Genomic DNA, 18,006 nt, shown 5'->3' with positions numbered 1-18,006 from the left:
TGCTCAGTCACATTGTGCACTCGGTGCTTCACGCGTATTTCACGAAATTTGCACGAGAATCACGATATAATTTAAATATCCCATGTGGTTGTTGGGAGCGTGACAGGAAATCTGTTACACGCAAGCATCTCTATTTTAGGCAAAAAACGGATTGTTGGCTTCCTACTAGTATTTTTGTTCGCCTAGTACTTTAAATCGGGAATCTCTTCGATTTCATGAAAATTTTAGCCGCCCGGATATTATTTTCGATGCTAAGTCGGCCAGTTTTTCGTTTCGCACACTTGGATTTTGCGCCCATGTATATGCAATACGAAATATGGGCAGGTCGATGATGCCTCAGCGACTATGATATAATGCAGGGTATATTTGTAAGCTTACTAAGATACTAGGAAAGAATTGCCAGGCAAATATCAAGGAGCAATGGATAATTATTTTCGATAATTTATTATGATTGATTTCTTAGGGCTATGAAAAAAATTCACTTACAAGTTAAACACTAATGGCTAGCTGGGACTTCTACAACTATAGATGAGAGTTCCATTGAGAGTTAACTGGTGAGATTGCGAGATGCACTTACAACTAATACATTTTCCAAATATAACGTATACTCCAAGGACTTAAAGTACTTAAATGCGAGTGTGTAAAAAAAAGAAAGTTGAGCCCCCTAAACTATTCACAGATAAGCTGACCCAAAAAACAGGACATACGATTCGGGATCCTCGCGTTCAACGCATCAAGAGAGGAGTGCACCTTTAGGCGGTGGTTACTTTGGCGGAGGTGAAGGCGGCCAGCTGGGCCTTGAGGGCGTCGATCTGGCACAGGAGCTCGATGTTCTGGCGCTCCAGATAGGCGGCCCTGATGGCGATCTCATCCTCCTTGATGCGGCGACGATCGCGGGACTTCTTGGCGGCGGCATTGTTCTTGCGACGTCTCTCGTAGTAGGCGGCATCCTTGACCTGGCTGCCCGAGCTGATGCCCGAGTTTGCGGCAGTGGCGTTGGCCAAGTTGCTGGAGCTGCTGGTGGCGGACTTTCCCTCGAAGTTGCCCGCCTGGGAGTCGCAGTCGCTAGACTCCTCCGCGGCAGCGCGATCCTCGCTTTCGCTGTTGTTGTTCGAGGAGCTGCCTTCGTTGACGGATCCACTTCTTGAGTTGGTCCTTCGCATTTTGGGGTTGGTTACGGTGCGCGATCCTCCGTTGGAGCTGCGGATTTGCTCAAGCACCCGCTTCCTGTATTCGGTGTAGCGCTCCACTCGCGGATTGTCCAGCAGGACATCAGTGGCTGCGAAATTGGCGGCTATTACCAAGGGATCCCGGGGAAAGGCCTTGAAGGGGCGTGTGTTCTTTCCCGCCTCGCCGCTGCTGGAGGTGGTGGGCGTGGTGGCCTCCACAGCCGGCGACTGGGGATTCTCCAGGACATCGATCTGCATGGTGCTGGCGTTGCTGGCGGGTCTTGGTGAGTTGGTCGCGGAAGCGGCAGCAGCAGCGGCGGCCGCAGCAGAGGCGGCAGCAAAGGTCTGCAGAAGGTTGGCGGTTGGTGTCACCTTGGGCGGAGCAGCAGTGGGCGTGGCTTGCTCCTGCTTGATGTTGCTGTAGTAGAAAGCGGGATACAGGGAGGCCAGTTGTTGCTGCTGCTGTTGCTGCTGATGTTGCTGCTGCTGCTGCTGCATCTGGGCGGCATACAGCAGATTGCTGGTGGGCGAGGCCGATGGGGAACCACTGCCGTAGCTGTAGCTTGTTTGGTAGGGCGAGGGAGTCTTCCTGGGCGTCTCGACGCTGTCACAGCGACGGGAAAGATCCAGGACCTCAGCAGAGGAGGTCTGCTGCTGCTGCTGTTGCTGCATCTGCTGATGTTGCTGCTGCTGTTGCTGTTGCTGCTGCTGACTGAGGGCAGCTCCCAGCAACTGCTGCTGGTAGGCGTAGGCCGTGTACAGATCCATTTTGGGCAGGCCCAAGGATCCCTGAACCGGCAATTGGCTGTGCGGCAAGTGATGCAGTGGCTGCTGCTGGTGGTGCTGGTACTGGTGGTGGTGCATCAGTGGCTTGCGATCTGCATAGATTGAGAGAGAGAGAGAGTTTAGTTTACTTGATCGAGGAGAGTCCAGGGGGCGTGGCTAACTTACCAGTCTTGAGATCGAAGAACTGCCCGGCCATGAGTTTCTCGTGCATTAGCATGTTGGGTGTATGGTCTCTGTGGGTTTAATCCAACTGATTGACGCTATATATGGACTATATAGAGTGGTGATCTAGCTGTGTTGCTGTGCTGTTGCTATATCTTCACGCTGACGATGTCGAACGCAAACTGATTTCCTCTCGTCGGAACCCCCTGCATTTATACCCAAAATCCGGAGGCTGCGCCGACGCCTCATTCACATCGAAATGGCGGACACGAGCGGCCAGCCGAAGCGGTACGAAGCGGTACGAAGCAGGTAGGCGGTACAAAGGCCAAAGGGCAAAGGGGTGATTCTGATGATTCTGGTTCACACTCTGTCCCACTCACCCTGTTGCCCTCTCTGTCTCGCCCCCTTTCGAAAGGGTTTTACAAGGGTGCGCGGCTGCCCTTTCCCTCCTTTGGTCCTTTAGTCCTTTGGTTTTCGCAGTTTTCGCAAAAATCATAGTTCTTTGTGCTATTGTTACTTCGCCATTTAACGTAATTTAAAAAAAAGCAGCAAAAAAGAAGCATAAAGAGTTTTCGAACTTAATGTTTCATCAGTTTCCGCGAAGGGATATGGTTTTTTCTGGGTTTTAATGTTCAATGAGAAAGAAGTAGGGAAATTCGTACTACCTCTGCAGTGCTTTACATTTCGTTTTCAAGGAATTGCTTAAAATATGTATAAGTCATATAGAGTTCTAGACTTTGGCTTCATTTTCATTACCATTTTTATATAAACTGGCATTTTGCAGTTGTATCTAACTTACTTGCTTTGAAATTTTAGGAACAGAGAATCATTACTCTGGTAAAACTAAAAACCAATTTGAAAAAGCTTTAGTTGATTGAAGTAACTGCAGGATACGCTTCCTTCAAGTATACAGAATAAATCGCATTGTACCATCGTAGGCTATTCTTTTCAGCATTCAAATAAACCACAAACATACTTCTGAATCTTCCAGAACATTTTGCAGATCAAAGCCCGCAGCTATTATAATTAGAGCCAAATCATACTTTTCTGGCCAGAAAGAGAGGCGTCTGTCCAAAAAGAAAAAGAAAAGAGATAGAATCTGGCTTGTTGATAATGGATGCATAACGTCCAAGGGTTGTGATGGCTAAATCCGTTTGTTTTGCGCTTTTGTCCTGAAATCCTTTTGCTGACCAGCCCATCATCCAGAATCTGTGTATCTACGCGATGGCGAATGCGAATCCGTTGGATTGTGCGTGACAAATTATGGAAATTAGGGCGAGTTCTGGCGTTCTGGTGTTCTGGTGTTCTTGCAGTTTTCAGCCTTTTCGGCTGGCGTAATTCGCATCCTTTTCCTATTTCGGCAATGAAAACACGGCTTCCCGGAATCGCGGCAAGGACACTCGCCAGTCTGACCATTTGATTCATGACGCCGCCACCTCGAGGATCAAGGATCGAGACAAGAATCAAGAAACGAGCGTCCAGAATCATTGCGACAAGTGTCCATCATGTTGGCTGCTTGTGTTTGCCCTCCTCCTTAAACATCCTAGATTTCATGTCCTTTATCCCTTTGGCGGCGTAAAATATGGGAATATGGGATGTGAGATCCTCGACTAGTTGTTTTACTTTGTTAACTGTTTGTTAGCTGTCCTAACGGTCGTCTCGTCGGCCAACGGAAGTGGTTAGCGGCACAAAGTTGACTGTCATCCATGGGAAAAAAGGATGCTCGATACTTACTGCAGCTACTACGAGCACATACTCATAGTTTGGAGCTATGCTATCAATAATACCTACGTTACATGATCGATCAGATTGCCAATTCCAATTCCAAATCCACTTCCCCTTGCCCAGTTTCATTCATTCTCTTTTTACAACTGCCCATTCAGATTGCAAATAAAAAGAGGGATCGATATGGTAATCAGTAAAAAACCGCGAACTTATCCACTAATCCGTGCGCTAATCCAACCGTAAAAATGGTGGATTAAACTAAAACTGCGACCGTCACGTCGCCGTCATTGAGTCGATCCCTTACCTGCGCCGCCCTTTACCAGCACATATCCTCGCGCACATATATCCTGGCCGTATAACCCAAGTGCAGCCCAATCGATCCGATCCCGAGCAGATGCCATAAAAAGTCGCGGCCAAGTCGCGAAGCCAAAGAGTTGCCAAGTTCGCCGTAAAAACCAGATTCAGCGAAAAAAACGAAATGCAGCGTACGTAAAAAACAGCAGGTCATAAAGGCATAAAACCATATAGCATATATTCATATACGCGGACTGCTGTTGCTGCGCCATAATGAGCTCCGCACCAAAGATGCAATATTTGTGCAATCCTTTGAGTGGCGACCTTGGGCGCGTTTTTTACGGACTCATCTACCTGCTAATGCCGCCCGAACGGGTTGCCCGCCCACTCGAATGCCTCTGTTGCCTAAAAAACATCCCGAGTTTTATTGCATAATGGACGCTTCGTGCGAAAAGGCCTCATTCCGAGCCAAAGTCCGAGTCCGGAGATCCTTAAACCGCTGCTGTTTTTTAAGGCCAAAAGCCATAAACGGGCACTTTGGCCATCGGCCATCGGCGGTGCCTAAAAAAGGGTTCTCTGCCTCGCCCATTGTGGCTGCGATTTTTATATTGGTCCGCTGGTAGGTGACAAAGAAAATCAGCGACTAATTGACTGAAAGGGGTTTGCCCTTATATGGCCCGTCCAAAAAAAGGGTGAGCAGTGGTTTGCATTTGGATTTGGATATGGATATGGACATGGAATCGTATTTGGTTGGTTTCGAGGAATTGCCGTTAACTCCTTTCGCGGCCCTTTGTCTTAATGGGATAACAGTCGTAAATGGAACTTGCGTTGGCAGCAACTTATGGACATTATGAACTTAGGACTGCCATTTTGTTTCTGAGAATCTGTATTCCCGTATCTGTAGGTTAACCCTAAAAAACCCCTAGTATGGAATGAGCACTTCATGCCATATATCTGACCATATATCATCTTTTTGATATCATCACAATTGTTGCAAAAGAGTTTTCCCATCCATTCTGCCCATTTCCTCCAAAAAGAAAGAGCACAATTGATGAAATGAGATTACTTTCGAATGTATGATTAGTTTGGCCGTCATTCAGTTGATTCTCCGCCTTGATGGCCGCCTAAGCCCATCAGCAAAGGCACTTGGGCACTTGGGCCCGTCTATATCCCTATATCCTGCGATGCTAATGAGGAAGTAAGTAGTCGGTCGGTAAGTAGTCACCTAGGAAGTGAACGGGGATTACACGTGCTCCTCGGGCGGACAAAGGCCCTCTCCTTCTCCTTCTACCGAGTTGTTTGGGCTAAGCGAAAAAGACTAACCAGGATCGAGGACCAAGGATCACTTGTTTGTTTTGCTTGGCATATGCAAAGTGCACACTTGCACAGGATAATGGGAACAGGTATTGCTGCTCGGCTCGATGTGTCTGGGGATTTGCCTTAGCCACTTCCGCAAACGGAAGTGCACAGCACAGCGCGGCAAAAAGAAGCCCCGACTAAAAAGACACAAGTTAAGTACGCAAAGTACTGAAAGTACTCGAAGGGAAGAACGGAACGCACCACAATGGCCGTAGCTTCCGTTGTCAAATCCTTTGGCTAATTGTTATCCTATGGCTCCTAATCCCACGTCCAGCAAAAGGCTGCTCAATTATGGCATCTTTCTTTAATTGAGAGACGTCTTCATCATCATTCCCATCGCCCAGCCGAGCGAAAAGATCTCGAGCAGATCTCGAGTCCGCATCCTGGATTCCGCAGCCGTATTGCATTACTATGCCAATTAGTGCGGTTTTGATTACCCAAATGACATTGCCTTCGAGTCGCCTTATCTGCGTGCTTATCTGGTCGAGTCGCATCTTCTGAGTTGAGGCGACAGCGCGTCTATCGTATTATAGTACTATCTAAAGTTTGCGCCGCATAAACATGCCCGCCACTTTGAATGAACTTTGAATGATCGGCGACAATATTGAAATTGTGCGTGGGTTCAAGGTTCTGACTCAAGATTGGGCTGATCAATCAACCGCTCAATGGAATCGATGGATCGATGGGGAGACCCCACACGGAAAGAGTGCCATCTAATGCTCGTCAAATTGGCGCACAAAGAGCTCGGCGTCCAGAGTGCTATTTAAATGGGCAAAACTAACTTGCTACTTCCTTACGCCATCATTGTGACTGTTGTCTTGTCCTCTTGTCCCGTTGTCCCGTTGTCAGGACCCCAGGAAGATGGCCAGGATACAGAAACAGGGGATCGAGGGGTGTGTCCGTGTCCACGCCCATCGCCATCGTCATCGTTATAGGAACATGAGAATGGGAATGAGAATGAGAATGCTCGGGTTGGGAAAATACTCGCACACAGCAGACAAGCAGAAGAAAGAAATCCAAAGAAAGCAACATTTCACGCATGATTTCCGTGTGGGAGATCACGGCACTGCAGCTACACTGTGATAAATTAGACGCAGCAATGTCTGCACATTAATGTTCTTCACACAGTCCGTCCAAAACCGACTGTTTCCAGTGTACTGTTTGCTGCTATTGCAGGGTATTCGCCAGCGACACTGATGGCACTGATTCATTTTGCATGCATCATTCGCTTTGATGAACTGTCAACTGCGCTGTTTGGGCCATTGTTCCCAGTCTCAGTATCCCTGTGATACCGATGTATCTTCGAATGTTTTGGGTGAGAACCGCTCGCGGTACAGTTACAGTTACACTTACACTTACAGTTACAGTGTGAAACAATTCTAATAGCCGAAATGGGCGCAAAAGACCCTTATTCCCCATAATGCCCTTTCATTGCTCACTTAATTTTATGCATTTTACTGTTGATTAGCTGCCATCAGCCATCAGCCATCAGCGATCAGCCACGACCATGTCCATTGTCAGATCTTTTGGGAGAGCACCGTTAGGGGTTTCCCCGGAGTTAATCAAACCGCCGGGGGCGAGGAGCCCACATAAAAAGAGTTACGATCCGCCCCCGACCCCGATCGACTTCATCGGCTTCATCGGTTCCAAGCCCACTCGATCTATCAAGCGGCCCTTGAAATTTTCACACCTTTTTGCTAGCGGGAGTGTCCTGTCCTTGTGTCCTTTAGTCCTTCTGCTGCATCCTTTTTGGTCCATTGTTCGGCTGCGGGGCAAAGCCGCCTACGAAACCCCGTTAGAATGGCTACTGTTAGCCCCCTTCCTCTCCAGATTCCTAATGCCAAATTCCGGATTCGAGATCTCAGCTCACATTGTTGGCCAGGACAATTGCTGTCAAAATGGCATTGCAGCGGTTTGCGGATTTGGCCGTCCTGGTAATTGTGTCAATTGTCAGTTCGCACCATCTCCCATCTCCATCTCCCAACTGCCATCAGCATATAAAGCATATCCATCCAACACGATCTCCAGCGGAACGGAAAGGATGCTGCCCAGATACCATCGAGAACGGTAGATCGGGGAAATCCTGGAACGGAGAACGGAACTGAACTGAACTGAATGCTCCTAAGCCGCATATTCCGCATAACTCTTTCATGGAGTGACTCCTGGCCAGCTCGTAATATGAGCATTTAACACCGTAAAGTCTTCGACCCGGCCACGCCCATTGTATCCGAGTTCCGTTCAGTTTCGTTCAGTTCCGTTGTCAGCTCCTTTGAGTGCCACAATTGCCTTTTGCCTCGAGTTTTTTCACACGAAACTAAAAACGAGTGAAATCCATGAGATTAAACGGTCTTTAAGCGGTTTAAGCCCTTTGTGCACGCAGTTTTGTAGGTGGCAGTTTTGTGGGTGCCATTGTCACCGAGTTCTGCCAAAAATATGAATACCAAACTACCATATCATTTCATAATTTTCCGTTTCATCTGCAAAAGTGCATTTTTTGCTTCTCGGAAGGAGAACACTAATATTTTTCTCCAAGCTCAGTGGGCCGACGGGTTCCGGGTGATCCTGTTCATCTGACCAGGTACAGCTCTCTACTCTCTACTCTCAAGATCCTCCATGGTAATCCTGACTATCTGGCTGCCTCGAGTTAATCTCGCATAATATTGCGTGTTCCGAGCCGCGTAATCCCCCCCAGAAACAAGTGTCCTGATCCGGCGGATCTCCACTTTTAAGCCGACCACTGCCAGATTCCAGACTTCAGAATCCAGATCCACATGACTTGACTAACTGTCGAGCTGAGCTCAACGAGCAGATTTATCTGAGCCCGAGTCGCAACAGAAATACATTTGACGCAATACAACAACGCAAGGGAAACAAAAAGGTAAAGCAATGTTGCTAAATAAGTACAACTTGCAAATAGAGAGTTGAGTTAAGTAGCTTAACTACAGCAGTTTGGGAAAATAAGACCAACATCCGTATAAAATATTCTTCTCCATCTCGAACTTTCCCCACCTCAGCAACTGAATCTAGTTTTAGTCTCAAAGTAGCAATTGCATAATCCAAAGATCGCACCAAGTTGCATCCCAGTTGCATCGCCATGTTGCATGCACGTTACATCCTCCATTGCGCCAGGGATTGCGCCATTTTGGCTCGATTATAAAAATCGAGTTCCTGCCACGAAATCGAAGACTCTGCCGAACTCCGGGCCTCGCAATAAAGTAGAGCTCGCAGGGCCTTCACAGCCAAGCAGCCAATCAGAGGCAGAAGCCACAGCTGGAGGGGATTTGGAAACAACCACCACGACAAACAAGCGCAGCGACTTCATTTTGTGTGTCTGGTGGGAAACGGGCAATGAATCGCTGAGCAATGAATCCCCGCAACTTCATTAAAGCCAGGAGATGAGATGAGATGAGATATTATTTTGGATGGGAATGGAGATGCTGGAGTTGGTGTTGGAGATTGAGTAGGAGGGAGGAGTGGGTGACGGAGCCAGAGATCCAGGGCTTAGGGAAAATGTGACAGCTGTGCCAGCTGACCCAGTCCATTGTCCATTGTCCGCTGTCCATTGTGTCCATCCGCAGGCGAGGGAGTCTCCTGCATTTAATAAATAAATAGCAGGCGACAGACAGACAGACAGCATTTTCATCGGGGGCAATTTCATTAGGGCAAATGAAAGGGTTCTGCTTCGGCATCGCTTGCCATCGTTTCGGTTCAGTTCGGGAAAGCCTTTTCCGACTTTCCCGGGCGGTTGCTTAATGATAACAAAGCCGGATGGCGGATGGCGGTTGGCGTTGGCTTGATTACAAGTGGTTGCTCGCTGGCAATTTTGCGGGCAATCTTTGCCCGGAATGCTGTGGTCACTTTCTGTGGCAATTTCCTACAATTGTTGGCTCAACCCTTCCGCTTTTTTTTTGCTGCTGGGGCGCAGCAGGGTGGACATGGATGGGAGTTTGGGAGTGGTGGCAATTTTGGGAGTTTTGGCACTTTCGGGGGACATTTATGGGGAGTCTGTGGAGTTGCTGGCTGGCTGGAAATTAGGTTTTACGCCCCCACTGCTGACTATGTGGATAGCTGACTAAATCGATGTGCTGACCAGACCAGCTGCCCCTCGTCGTGGCTGCGAAACTCTGTCATTGATACCAAAACTGTTTTGTCAATACAATCGGAAGAAACTCGAGATTCGAGAAGACTTTTGCTGCGGCGCAGCAACATTATAAGATTATCTCTGGCCGGAGAACCTCAAATTTGTGGCCAGACAAGTGGAAGCGATGCAAAGAAAGCAGATCACTTCCTGTCTTACCCTTCGCCGATAATCTTTTTGTCGTGATCAATGCTTCGTTTGCTTTGCTTTACCAAAATAGCCAAAATAGACAAATAGTGCGATCAGCGGAGCGTGGAAAGAGTTCCTCGCCCTGGGAACTGAACCGCTGTCCACCGGAATCCTTTTTCTCTGGCAGACCATGTATAAATATAAATATATATCGCGTTTATTGTCTCGACTGTCAGCGGAGACCATTAGCCAGGGTTTTCCAACAATCCGCTGGACACAAAGGAGCCTCACTGCTACACTCACATATGCCACGCCATCTTAGCACTCTAAACTGAACTCCTAATGATCTACGGTTCCGGTCGACCCTTTGGATACCCTGCCTACCTCTGCCCTGCATACAATTTGCCACAAGTTGCCGTGATTAATTAACTTGAATGGCAATGGCAATGGCAATGGCATTTGCATTCCCATTACCAAGGCTCATGTTGCGTTCTTGTTCGCATTGCACGCCAGTAACGAGTAATTTGAGGCGCTCAATTTTTCGACGCATAATTAGGAGCGGCCTGAGATCGGAGATCGAAGAACTGAGAACTGAGGACCGCTGGCTGAGGAATTGTTTCGGTGCACGAGCCACACGACTTTCTTCACTAATTGTTCGCTGGAACGCTTGAAAGGAACTGCGGGAAAGAAAGTTCCTCGACAGCCGCCTCCTGCCACGAAGCCCGAACTTGATCCTTTCCCTTGGAGTGTGGCAAACGAATCGATTCAGTAATTCAGGGATTCTGGGATGTGCTCTGGGTGCAGCAATTAGTTCGAATTTGCCGATCACTGGTCTCCATTAGGACTAGAAAGCTGCAGCTTTTCTAGTTGTCTAGTTCCAAGTTGTAGGCTTCGAGTGGCAAGTTGATTTCCTTGGGGTCAGAAGAATGGAGGAAATGTTGAAGCTTCTGGCTGCGAAAGGAGACGCTGTTCAGCTGGCTGCTGGCTGTTCATCCCGGAGGAAATGCTGCCACAGAATCCGAGCATTGAAGGGCCACACGAGCCAAGCGACAGGACAGTTCGCCTCCCATTGTTGGTTCATTTATCAAAGATCCAAAAAGAGCCAACTCACGCTTAAGTGGAAGGCTGCTTAATGAGTCTGTTTGCTGCCCAATGTCCAATTCTCAATTCTGAATGCTGAATGCTCGATGACCAAAGTCCAGTGTCCAGTGCCCAGTGTGGTCAGCAGCTGGAAAACGAACACATGTGGCTCATGCCCCTGGCTAGTGAAAGGATTCGACTTCGAGCTCTGAATCCTGGTCTCTGGATGGTGGATTGTGGACTGGGAACACACGCCACGCACATCCTCATTAATCTCGAGGGGGCGTAGACCGAATGGCCGCTGGATCGCCAGAGGATCGCAATTGCTCCGGCTCTAATCCCGCCGTACACAACATATTGCGACTTTATGTCGGGGAAACGCGACTCGAAATCCATTTGCTTGGCTTGGCTTGACTTGCGTTTTGTTTTTCCAGCATCAATGGCGAGTTAGTTCGACTGGACTGGAATCCAATGAAAATATAATAAGTGGGCACGTGTTTCTTCTGCCTACGACGACAACGATGAGCCGATGCTGCTCATACAAACGATTTGTTTTCCTACGGCCAACAGGCCCTTGGGCCTCGTCTGGGGTTTGTTTTCACGCATAAATATTTGTTTTTATTTGCCCAAGCACAGTACTCTTCTAGGGAAGAACGCACAGGATCCCTGGCCAGGCGCCAATCGAGGACCTCCTCTTAAGCCTTTACAGCTGCCCAACGGAAGTGGTGAAGTGAAGCCGCAGTTACCCAAAGTAGCCTCACATTCGCCGAGGTCATTGTGAAGTTGAAAAAATGCAATAAGGAAGTCTATTTTTAGTTACCCCGAGCACTAGATACATACATAAGAAAGGCTTGCAAGCCGCGTGAATTATGAATGAACTAGAGAATTGAAATCGTTTCTCAAGTGCAGAAAGACGTGGCTACGACTGGGCTGGGACTTGGCTCAAACGCAACTTTACAGTGGCCAAAGTTGTGGCTTTGCTGAGAGCTTAGAGTTGCATAAGGCGCATAATTGGGCCATAAGTGGCAAATGGGCCGACGAGCTGGTGCAACTGATTGCACTGCGTGCTCTGGATTAGAGTGATTTTTAAGGGGAATTGCAGTCCGCTTGGTTCACACATAGCTGCTCGGCCCTGGCTCTCAATTTGGCCAGGATCTGTTAGCTGTTAGTTGTTAGACAGTTGAGGCCGAGCACTTTGAGCCGTGGGCGTGGGCGTGTGCGGGGCATGGATTTCACACACCGAATCGCAGGAGGATCGAGAGCCTGGCACAATCCCCTGCAGCATGACGAAAGGTAAATTTGTAAACAATTGTGCTAATTAAGCCAGCCCAATAAAAATCGGCTCACGGAGGCTTGAGCCGAGAGATGCCTGGGTTGCCTGAGTGGCCTGGGATGCCTGAGATCTCCCGGGGAGATCCAGGCGAGCACTTGAACTAAATCCGGTAGCTTAAACGAGTTAAAGGAACTTGAACGGAACTTAATCCCATAAATTTGGGAAAAATACAATTTTAATCAGGTTAATTCGTGTGTAGCGCGACTGTTGCATGGCTTCGGGATCTGGGCCATGGGATCTGGGATCTGGGCCACGGGATCAGACACCCAGGTAGTCGAGTCGATTCGAGTTGAGTTGGTCGAGCGAAAGGATTAGGCCTCTGGATCTCGGGGATTTAGCGCAAAACAGAGGTGAGTCCTGCACAATGCCCACCCACCGCCCGCCTTCCTGCGACATTTTAATTTAATCTCAGATTACGAGCGAACGAGGAGATCGCGGATTGCGGATCACAAATCGCGGCATCGGGGATCAGTCCAGAGTCCAGCAGATTAGGCCACTCCGCTCGTATATTGCAAAATAATGGTCGAGGAGTTCCAGGGGCCAGTTCGATTGCAAAAGTTTTACGTAAATCCGTAAGATTAGATGGCTAGATCCCCAGATCCTCCAGCCAAGCCCAATTGTTAGGTCAATTGCAAAATCACTTGAGCGGCGAATGGAACTGGAAACTGCGAACTGCAAACTGGGACTTGGGAACTGGGTCATTGCGAGGTAATCCTAGTGCCAGAAGTAGATCTAGGTAGATCCCTGAAAGCCACTGGTCATGCCCACTAAAGCTAGCAGTGCCTCCGGTGATCTCATTCCCCTGATCCCCACACAACGTCCAACGTAGTCTGTAGCGTTGACTTTCGAACCCCTGGGAATACTAAGTACTAATGGCTGAAAGCTGCAATTGATTGCCACATTTTTAGAAGATATATATTTGCAAAGTGAACACCGAGAATGGTGAAAAATAAATCAAAGATTAAAATCAATTATCGCCTCTATTGCTTGCCGACAAAATTCAGCAGAAGAAGTGCGAGGAATATGTGCTGAATAAACAAATAAATCCCCGATCGCCACGTGCCGATCATGCGCTGGCTGCAAAGGATTGTCATTCGATCGTGACGCCCCAAAGGGAAGGGATTTAGGCCATGAGTAAACACATTCTGATCGCCGGGATCTCTTTGCGAATGTCAACACAGATCGACTAGGAGTCGTGGCGAATCAGATGCGATGTGCAGTGCGATATGCGATCGCTTGGGGGTTGAAATGCAGAAATGAAGAAATGCAGAAATCACGAGGGGATCGGATCGCGAGTCCTCCGATTGACACTTGGCCCTCTCACCTGGCGGCCGAAAGTGTGTCCCTTTTCTCGCCTGTGATTGGAGTGATTGCAGCGATTGGAGGGATTGGAGGGATTGGAGGGATTGGAGGGACTGGAGGGAGTAGAGTGTGCTCTGCACGTGGCCAAAGGACACAGAGCGAGAACGACGATCGTCCTTTGTGTGGTTTGGCCCGCCCGTCGTTTGTTGCTGCTTCTCCTCCTATTTTTCTGTCCCTTTTTCTGTTTTCTCGTTTTTTGTCAGTTTGATCTTTTTGAGGAAGATCTTGGTGCAATCGATTACAAGAAAATGATGATGTTTCCGAAGGATAATCTCGGTTGCAGCATCTACAAACTGCCGATGGACGGGCGTTATGCATCATTATTTGACTCACACTTGACATTTCGATTGTTGCCAAAGAATGGGAACAAGGGCCAAGACATCAAGACAACAAGATGCCAATTAGGGCCCCTCATTCTTGTGCGATCGAAAGAAGATCAGTGCAGAAGTTAGGGATCACAGGTCCCCGCGGAATGCGGCTTATCCGGAAACCAGAGTTTATGGCGAATCGAGCTCAGATTCTGGCCGGGATTCAGCCATTTGGCAGCGCCATTTTGAGTGTCCGCTTACGGCGTTACGAGACTCGCATCACGCAAGGCTTGCACAAGGGTTGAAGTTGGGCATTTGGGAGTCATCTTCTCGGGGTGAAGTCCATCCACCATCCACCATCTACTAACCACCATCCACCATTTACCCCGTGGCCATCCGAACCCCCGGAAGGTCGCAGAACACGTGTCCATGATTAAATAAAATGTTTGGCAATTCGCACAGTCAAACTGCAGTGACTCGGCCACCCTTTCTGGGCAGCAGAGCGCCCAACTAAACGGGCAAGTGACAGCATCGATTGGTTATGGGTATGCAAGCCCATCAGATGCGGCAAAACGCGATTAGAAGAAGGGGTGCTGGCACAATTAAAGCTACAATTGAAGCCACAGAACAGACCAGAAACACGGAAGCTTACAGATAAACAAGAAATAAATGCTGGGGAGAAATTGGGAAGAAATCAATAATTTGCGCTTGAATAGAGCAGTGAAATATATGTATAATAAATGGCAAAAACTAGTGATGCTGCTTTGGCGAAAATTCTAGATATTCCTAGGTATATAGGCCGTATTTCTAAAGTTCGGACGCTCAATCATTCCCCGAAACATTGCGATTCGAGTCGCACAATTCGTTTGAGATAAAAACTTGCGAATGTCCTTTCTCCCAGATGTTTTGCCAATTCATTCTTTAAATGCAAAGCCACAGACGTGTGAACGCCTCGATGATTGGCCAGTAATCTCCAAGACTCCTGGAGTCATTTTTCATTTGGCAAATTTTACAGTTAACACGCTGGACAAAGGGGGCTGCAGAGAAAAGGAGAAAGAGCAGCTAATATCCTTCGGCGATTACACGGAAGCAGGACTCGTATGTGTGTTTTTTTTGTGTTCTTCCTGAACGCTGGACAATGGCATTTTTATTGATAAAAATTATGCACGCCGGCAAACAAAGGCGGGTCCGCAAAAATGTTGGACAACTTGACTCAGCAGAAAAGCAGGAAAGCGGCGAAGACGAACGATCCTGCGACAAAGGACCTGCTGTCATAATGGCTCAATCAGGCAGCAGGACTAAGGACACTCGGCCAAGACTAACGGTATACCCATGGTCCTGCATTTTCTAATGGTTTTCTACTGACTTTCTACTGGTTTTCTACCGATTTTCTGCTGATTTTCTGGCCCTCTGTTGACACAATGTCTGGCGGACAGAGGAAACGGTATTGCTGCGGTCACCGAAATGTCATCCATGCGAGGATGTGGACACAAAGACATCGCCACGGCGACAGTTTCGACTTTGATGTCGGCTCACTTGAAAAGGATCCTCGCATGTATTTGCTTAACTGTCTCCGCTCTTCGATGGGTTAACGGTGAATCCTGCGCAGGACACTCCCGTAACGACTTTGTTTCCCAGCGACTTTGATTCCCATTCCGGTTGAAGAATGTGACAGAGGCACCAGCAACCAAAGCACAGTTTTACTACAGCGAAATTAAAAAGTTTACAATCAAAGACACTTCAATTGCATGCCCATATGCGTCCTATTCACACCCATCATCTTCATCAAACCCAAACCATCAGCGGCGTAATTGATCAATCTCTATTCAAATCTTGAAAGTTTGGAGCGATTTAAGCATTTGAAAACTGACACTTCCCCTTGTCGAAAGGCTCAATTTTCTTAGCTAATTTCAGCAGTCACCCAGCAGGATTTCCAAAAAACAAAAGAAACCAACTACTACATCGATTTTCTATTGAACTTCCTAGCTGTGAAAAGTGGGCGGATGGCAGGGACGCCCATTTCAGCTAACGATTATTTGGCAGAAAATTTGCAATTCTGTTAAAAAGCAAACAGGATTCATGCAAAAGGATTTGCCAGCTAAAGCGTAAAATGCCGTTTAAGACCATTTTCCCCGAGGGCCCGAGAGTCCTGGCTATTCTTTGGTAAAGATGATGCGACAGCCTATTGACTTAAGATTACGAGAATGTGCAGGAGAAAGGAGATCCTGAGCCCGTTCACTTGTCACTACTTACTCACTTACCTCGTAAGCCGGCTGAGCTGCATAATAATTCCGCAAAAAAGAAACAATAATAAGAACGAGGCATCTTTTTAACATCCGTCTGTTGATTGTAGAGTAATGCATTTGAACAACGTGGTTAAGCAAGCGGTAATTAACTATTGGCCCTTCTTGATGACGTGCGCCAAGTCGTAGACGCCACGCACAGCCTTCAGCTTCACGCCGGGCACGTCCTGCAGTCGCCCCACGCGGCACAGCACGATGTTGTGCTCCTGCAGGTTGTGCCCGATGCCGGGTATGTAGGCCACCATCTCCTTGCCGGTGGACAGGCGCACCAGCACGCACTTTCGGTTGGCTGAGTTCGGTTTCTTGGGCTTCTTGATCAGCGTCTTCAGGACGACGCCCTTGGCGAAGGGCTTTCCATCCAGCGGCTGGCGCGGAGGTCGCGTCTTTATGTGCGGTCCGCTGCGGTGCATCTGCTGCAGCGATGCCATACCACGGATGGCGGTCTCATAGCTGCTCTGTATGGCTGGAAAAAACGAAAGGGAAGACAAGTTAGTTATGTTGCTTACTGAATAAGAGTGCAACAAAATTAACTTGTTTGGGGGCTATATCCATCCGCAGAGGTTTCACTTTAAACTACGCCACAGTCGAACTTGTAGGTCATTCTATGACTTCATGATCAGTCTAAGATATGCACACAGGGGTGAGGGAGATGCAGGGGTGGGACCGAAAGAGATCGGTTGAAATCAATAAAGCACGACTGTACCCGGCATCGAAATGCGGACAAAAGGGTCACTTCCACGGACAGTTGGTCAGTGATTGACAATGCCCGCTGGTTCTGTGCTGGCTGACTGGCTAGCTCCTTTGTCCTGCGGCTAATCTCTGTGGAAATCGAGAATTGTGGAATGGCGTTGGCGGCTGGGCGATCATAATTGCAGCCAAATGACGCGCAAGCATGGGAGCATTCGCATTCGCTCCGCATCCTGGCAAGCCTTTTTGGGCCAGAAACAAAGCGTTTTCAATTATAAATATGCCAAAATGCTAAAATGCCACACACACAAGCGGCAGGTAATAATTTCCATATGCAGCATTGCCGGACAAACAAATCCGCCACCTTTTGTCCTCTTGTCCTCTAAACGGTGACCTTTTTTTTGCGGTTGTACATTTTCATTGTTTATGCGCTTTTCCTCCGTTTTTCGGGGTGACAGGTTTTCAATTATTTTTCCCATTTAAAGCGGGGGAGCAGCGGAATGTGCATGTGCATCTGCATGTGAAACTGGCAATGAAAATATTCGCAGGCGAAAAGTGCGGCCGCCACGCGCTCATCAAAAAGAGTTGGGAAAATGCAAGTTGGGAAATGCATGCAAGTCGAGGGAAAACAAACACTTATGCGCTCCCTGTTTATTTGATGTTCTCTGCCCGGCGGAAGGGTTGCAGAATGCGCCAAGTCATGGGCTCTTGAGGGGCAGTGCCTGCGGAGGAGCAGCTCATGCCCACAGAATCGGTTTTAAGTGCTTTTCCCATTTAAATTTGAAAGTTAAGTTAAACTTACCCTGCGAAGCCAACTGTTTCGTAATGCCAAAGGATTGCCGCAGAAAATTCATGCTTTCGGAATTCCGCTCAGCCTGTTTGTGTTGCCAGCCGTGTCTCGAGTTGGTGGTGCGTGTTCGGTAGCTATTTAGTCGGTCTTTTGTGTTATTAAACCGCGAAAATAACAAATTAACTCAAAATCTATTTCCAATTCAATTCTAATGTGACAATCAGCTGTCCTAGAGGTGGCACCGCTTTTGATAGTCACGCATGGCTGTCATGTATGGTAAATGCACTCGCTAGACAGAGTGGCTGCATTCGCTAGATCTGGTTGGTGTCTTTGCTAGATACTCTCTAGGAATGGTGGGTGCACACGCTAATGACTAGGCTG

General features: G+C 48.1%; 2 protein-coding genes across 2 annotated transcripts; both read right to left on the bottom strand.

Moving 5' to 3' along the window:
• Positions 1-428: 428 nt before the first annotated feature.
• On the bottom strand, positions 429-16,242 carry LOC6524403 (protein giant). The gene is made up of 3 exons (XM_002100225.3): positions 16,107-16,242; positions 2,121-2,624; positions 429-2,047 (listed from the first exon to the last, which is right to left on the bottom strand). Exons 2-3 carry the CDS (start codon positions 2,170-2,172, stop codon positions 753-755), a joined length of 1,347 nt encoding a protein of 448 aa, XP_002100261.1. The 5' UTR covers positions 2,173-2,624; positions 16,107-16,242; the 3' UTR covers positions 429-752.
• Positions 16,170-17,868, bottom strand: LOC6524402 (40S ribosomal protein S12, mitochondrial). The gene is made up of 2 exons (XM_002100224.3): positions 17,638-17,868; positions 16,170-16,611 (listed from the first exon to the last, which is right to left on the bottom strand). Exons 1-2 carry the CDS (start codon positions 17,687-17,689, stop codon positions 16,241-16,243), a joined length of 423 nt encoding a protein of 140 aa, XP_002100260.1. The 5' UTR covers positions 17,690-17,868; the 3' UTR covers positions 16,170-16,240.
• Between the last annotated feature and the right edge of the window lie 138 nt (positions 17,869-18,006).

The sequence above is a fragment of the Drosophila yakuba genome, chromosome X, assembly GCF_016746365.2.
Source record: "Drosophila yakuba strain Tai18E2 chromosome X, Prin_Dyak_Tai18E2_2.1, whole genome shotgun sequence".
In the NCBI taxonomy this organism is placed as follows: Eukaryota; Metazoa; Arthropoda; class Insecta; order Diptera; family Drosophilidae; genus Drosophila; species Drosophila yakuba.
The sequence above is the reverse complement of the archived record's forward strand: the minus strand, read 5'-3'. Positions and strand labels throughout refer to the sequence as shown.

What these genes read in the sequence shown, in the direction of transcription:
- LOC6524402 (XM_002100224.3), bottom strand. Translation starts at nt 17,689, where the DNA reads ATGAATTTTCTGCGGCAATCCTTTGGCATTACGAAACAGTTGGCTTCG. An exon ending in GAAACAGTTGGCTTCGCAGG is followed by an intron (nt 16,612 to 17,637) that starts GTAAGTTTAACT and finishes CGTTTTTTCCAG; the next exon opens with CCATACAGAGCAGCTATGAG.
- LOC6524403 (XM_002100225.3), bottom strand. Translation starts at nt 2,172, where the DNA reads ATGCTAATGCACGAGAAACTCATGGCCGGGCAGTTCTTCGATCTCAAG. An exon ending in GTTCTTCGATCTCAAGACTG is followed by an intron (nt 2,048 to 2,120) that starts GTAAGTTAGCCA and finishes CAATCTATGCAG; the next exon opens with ATCGCAAGCCACTGATGCAC.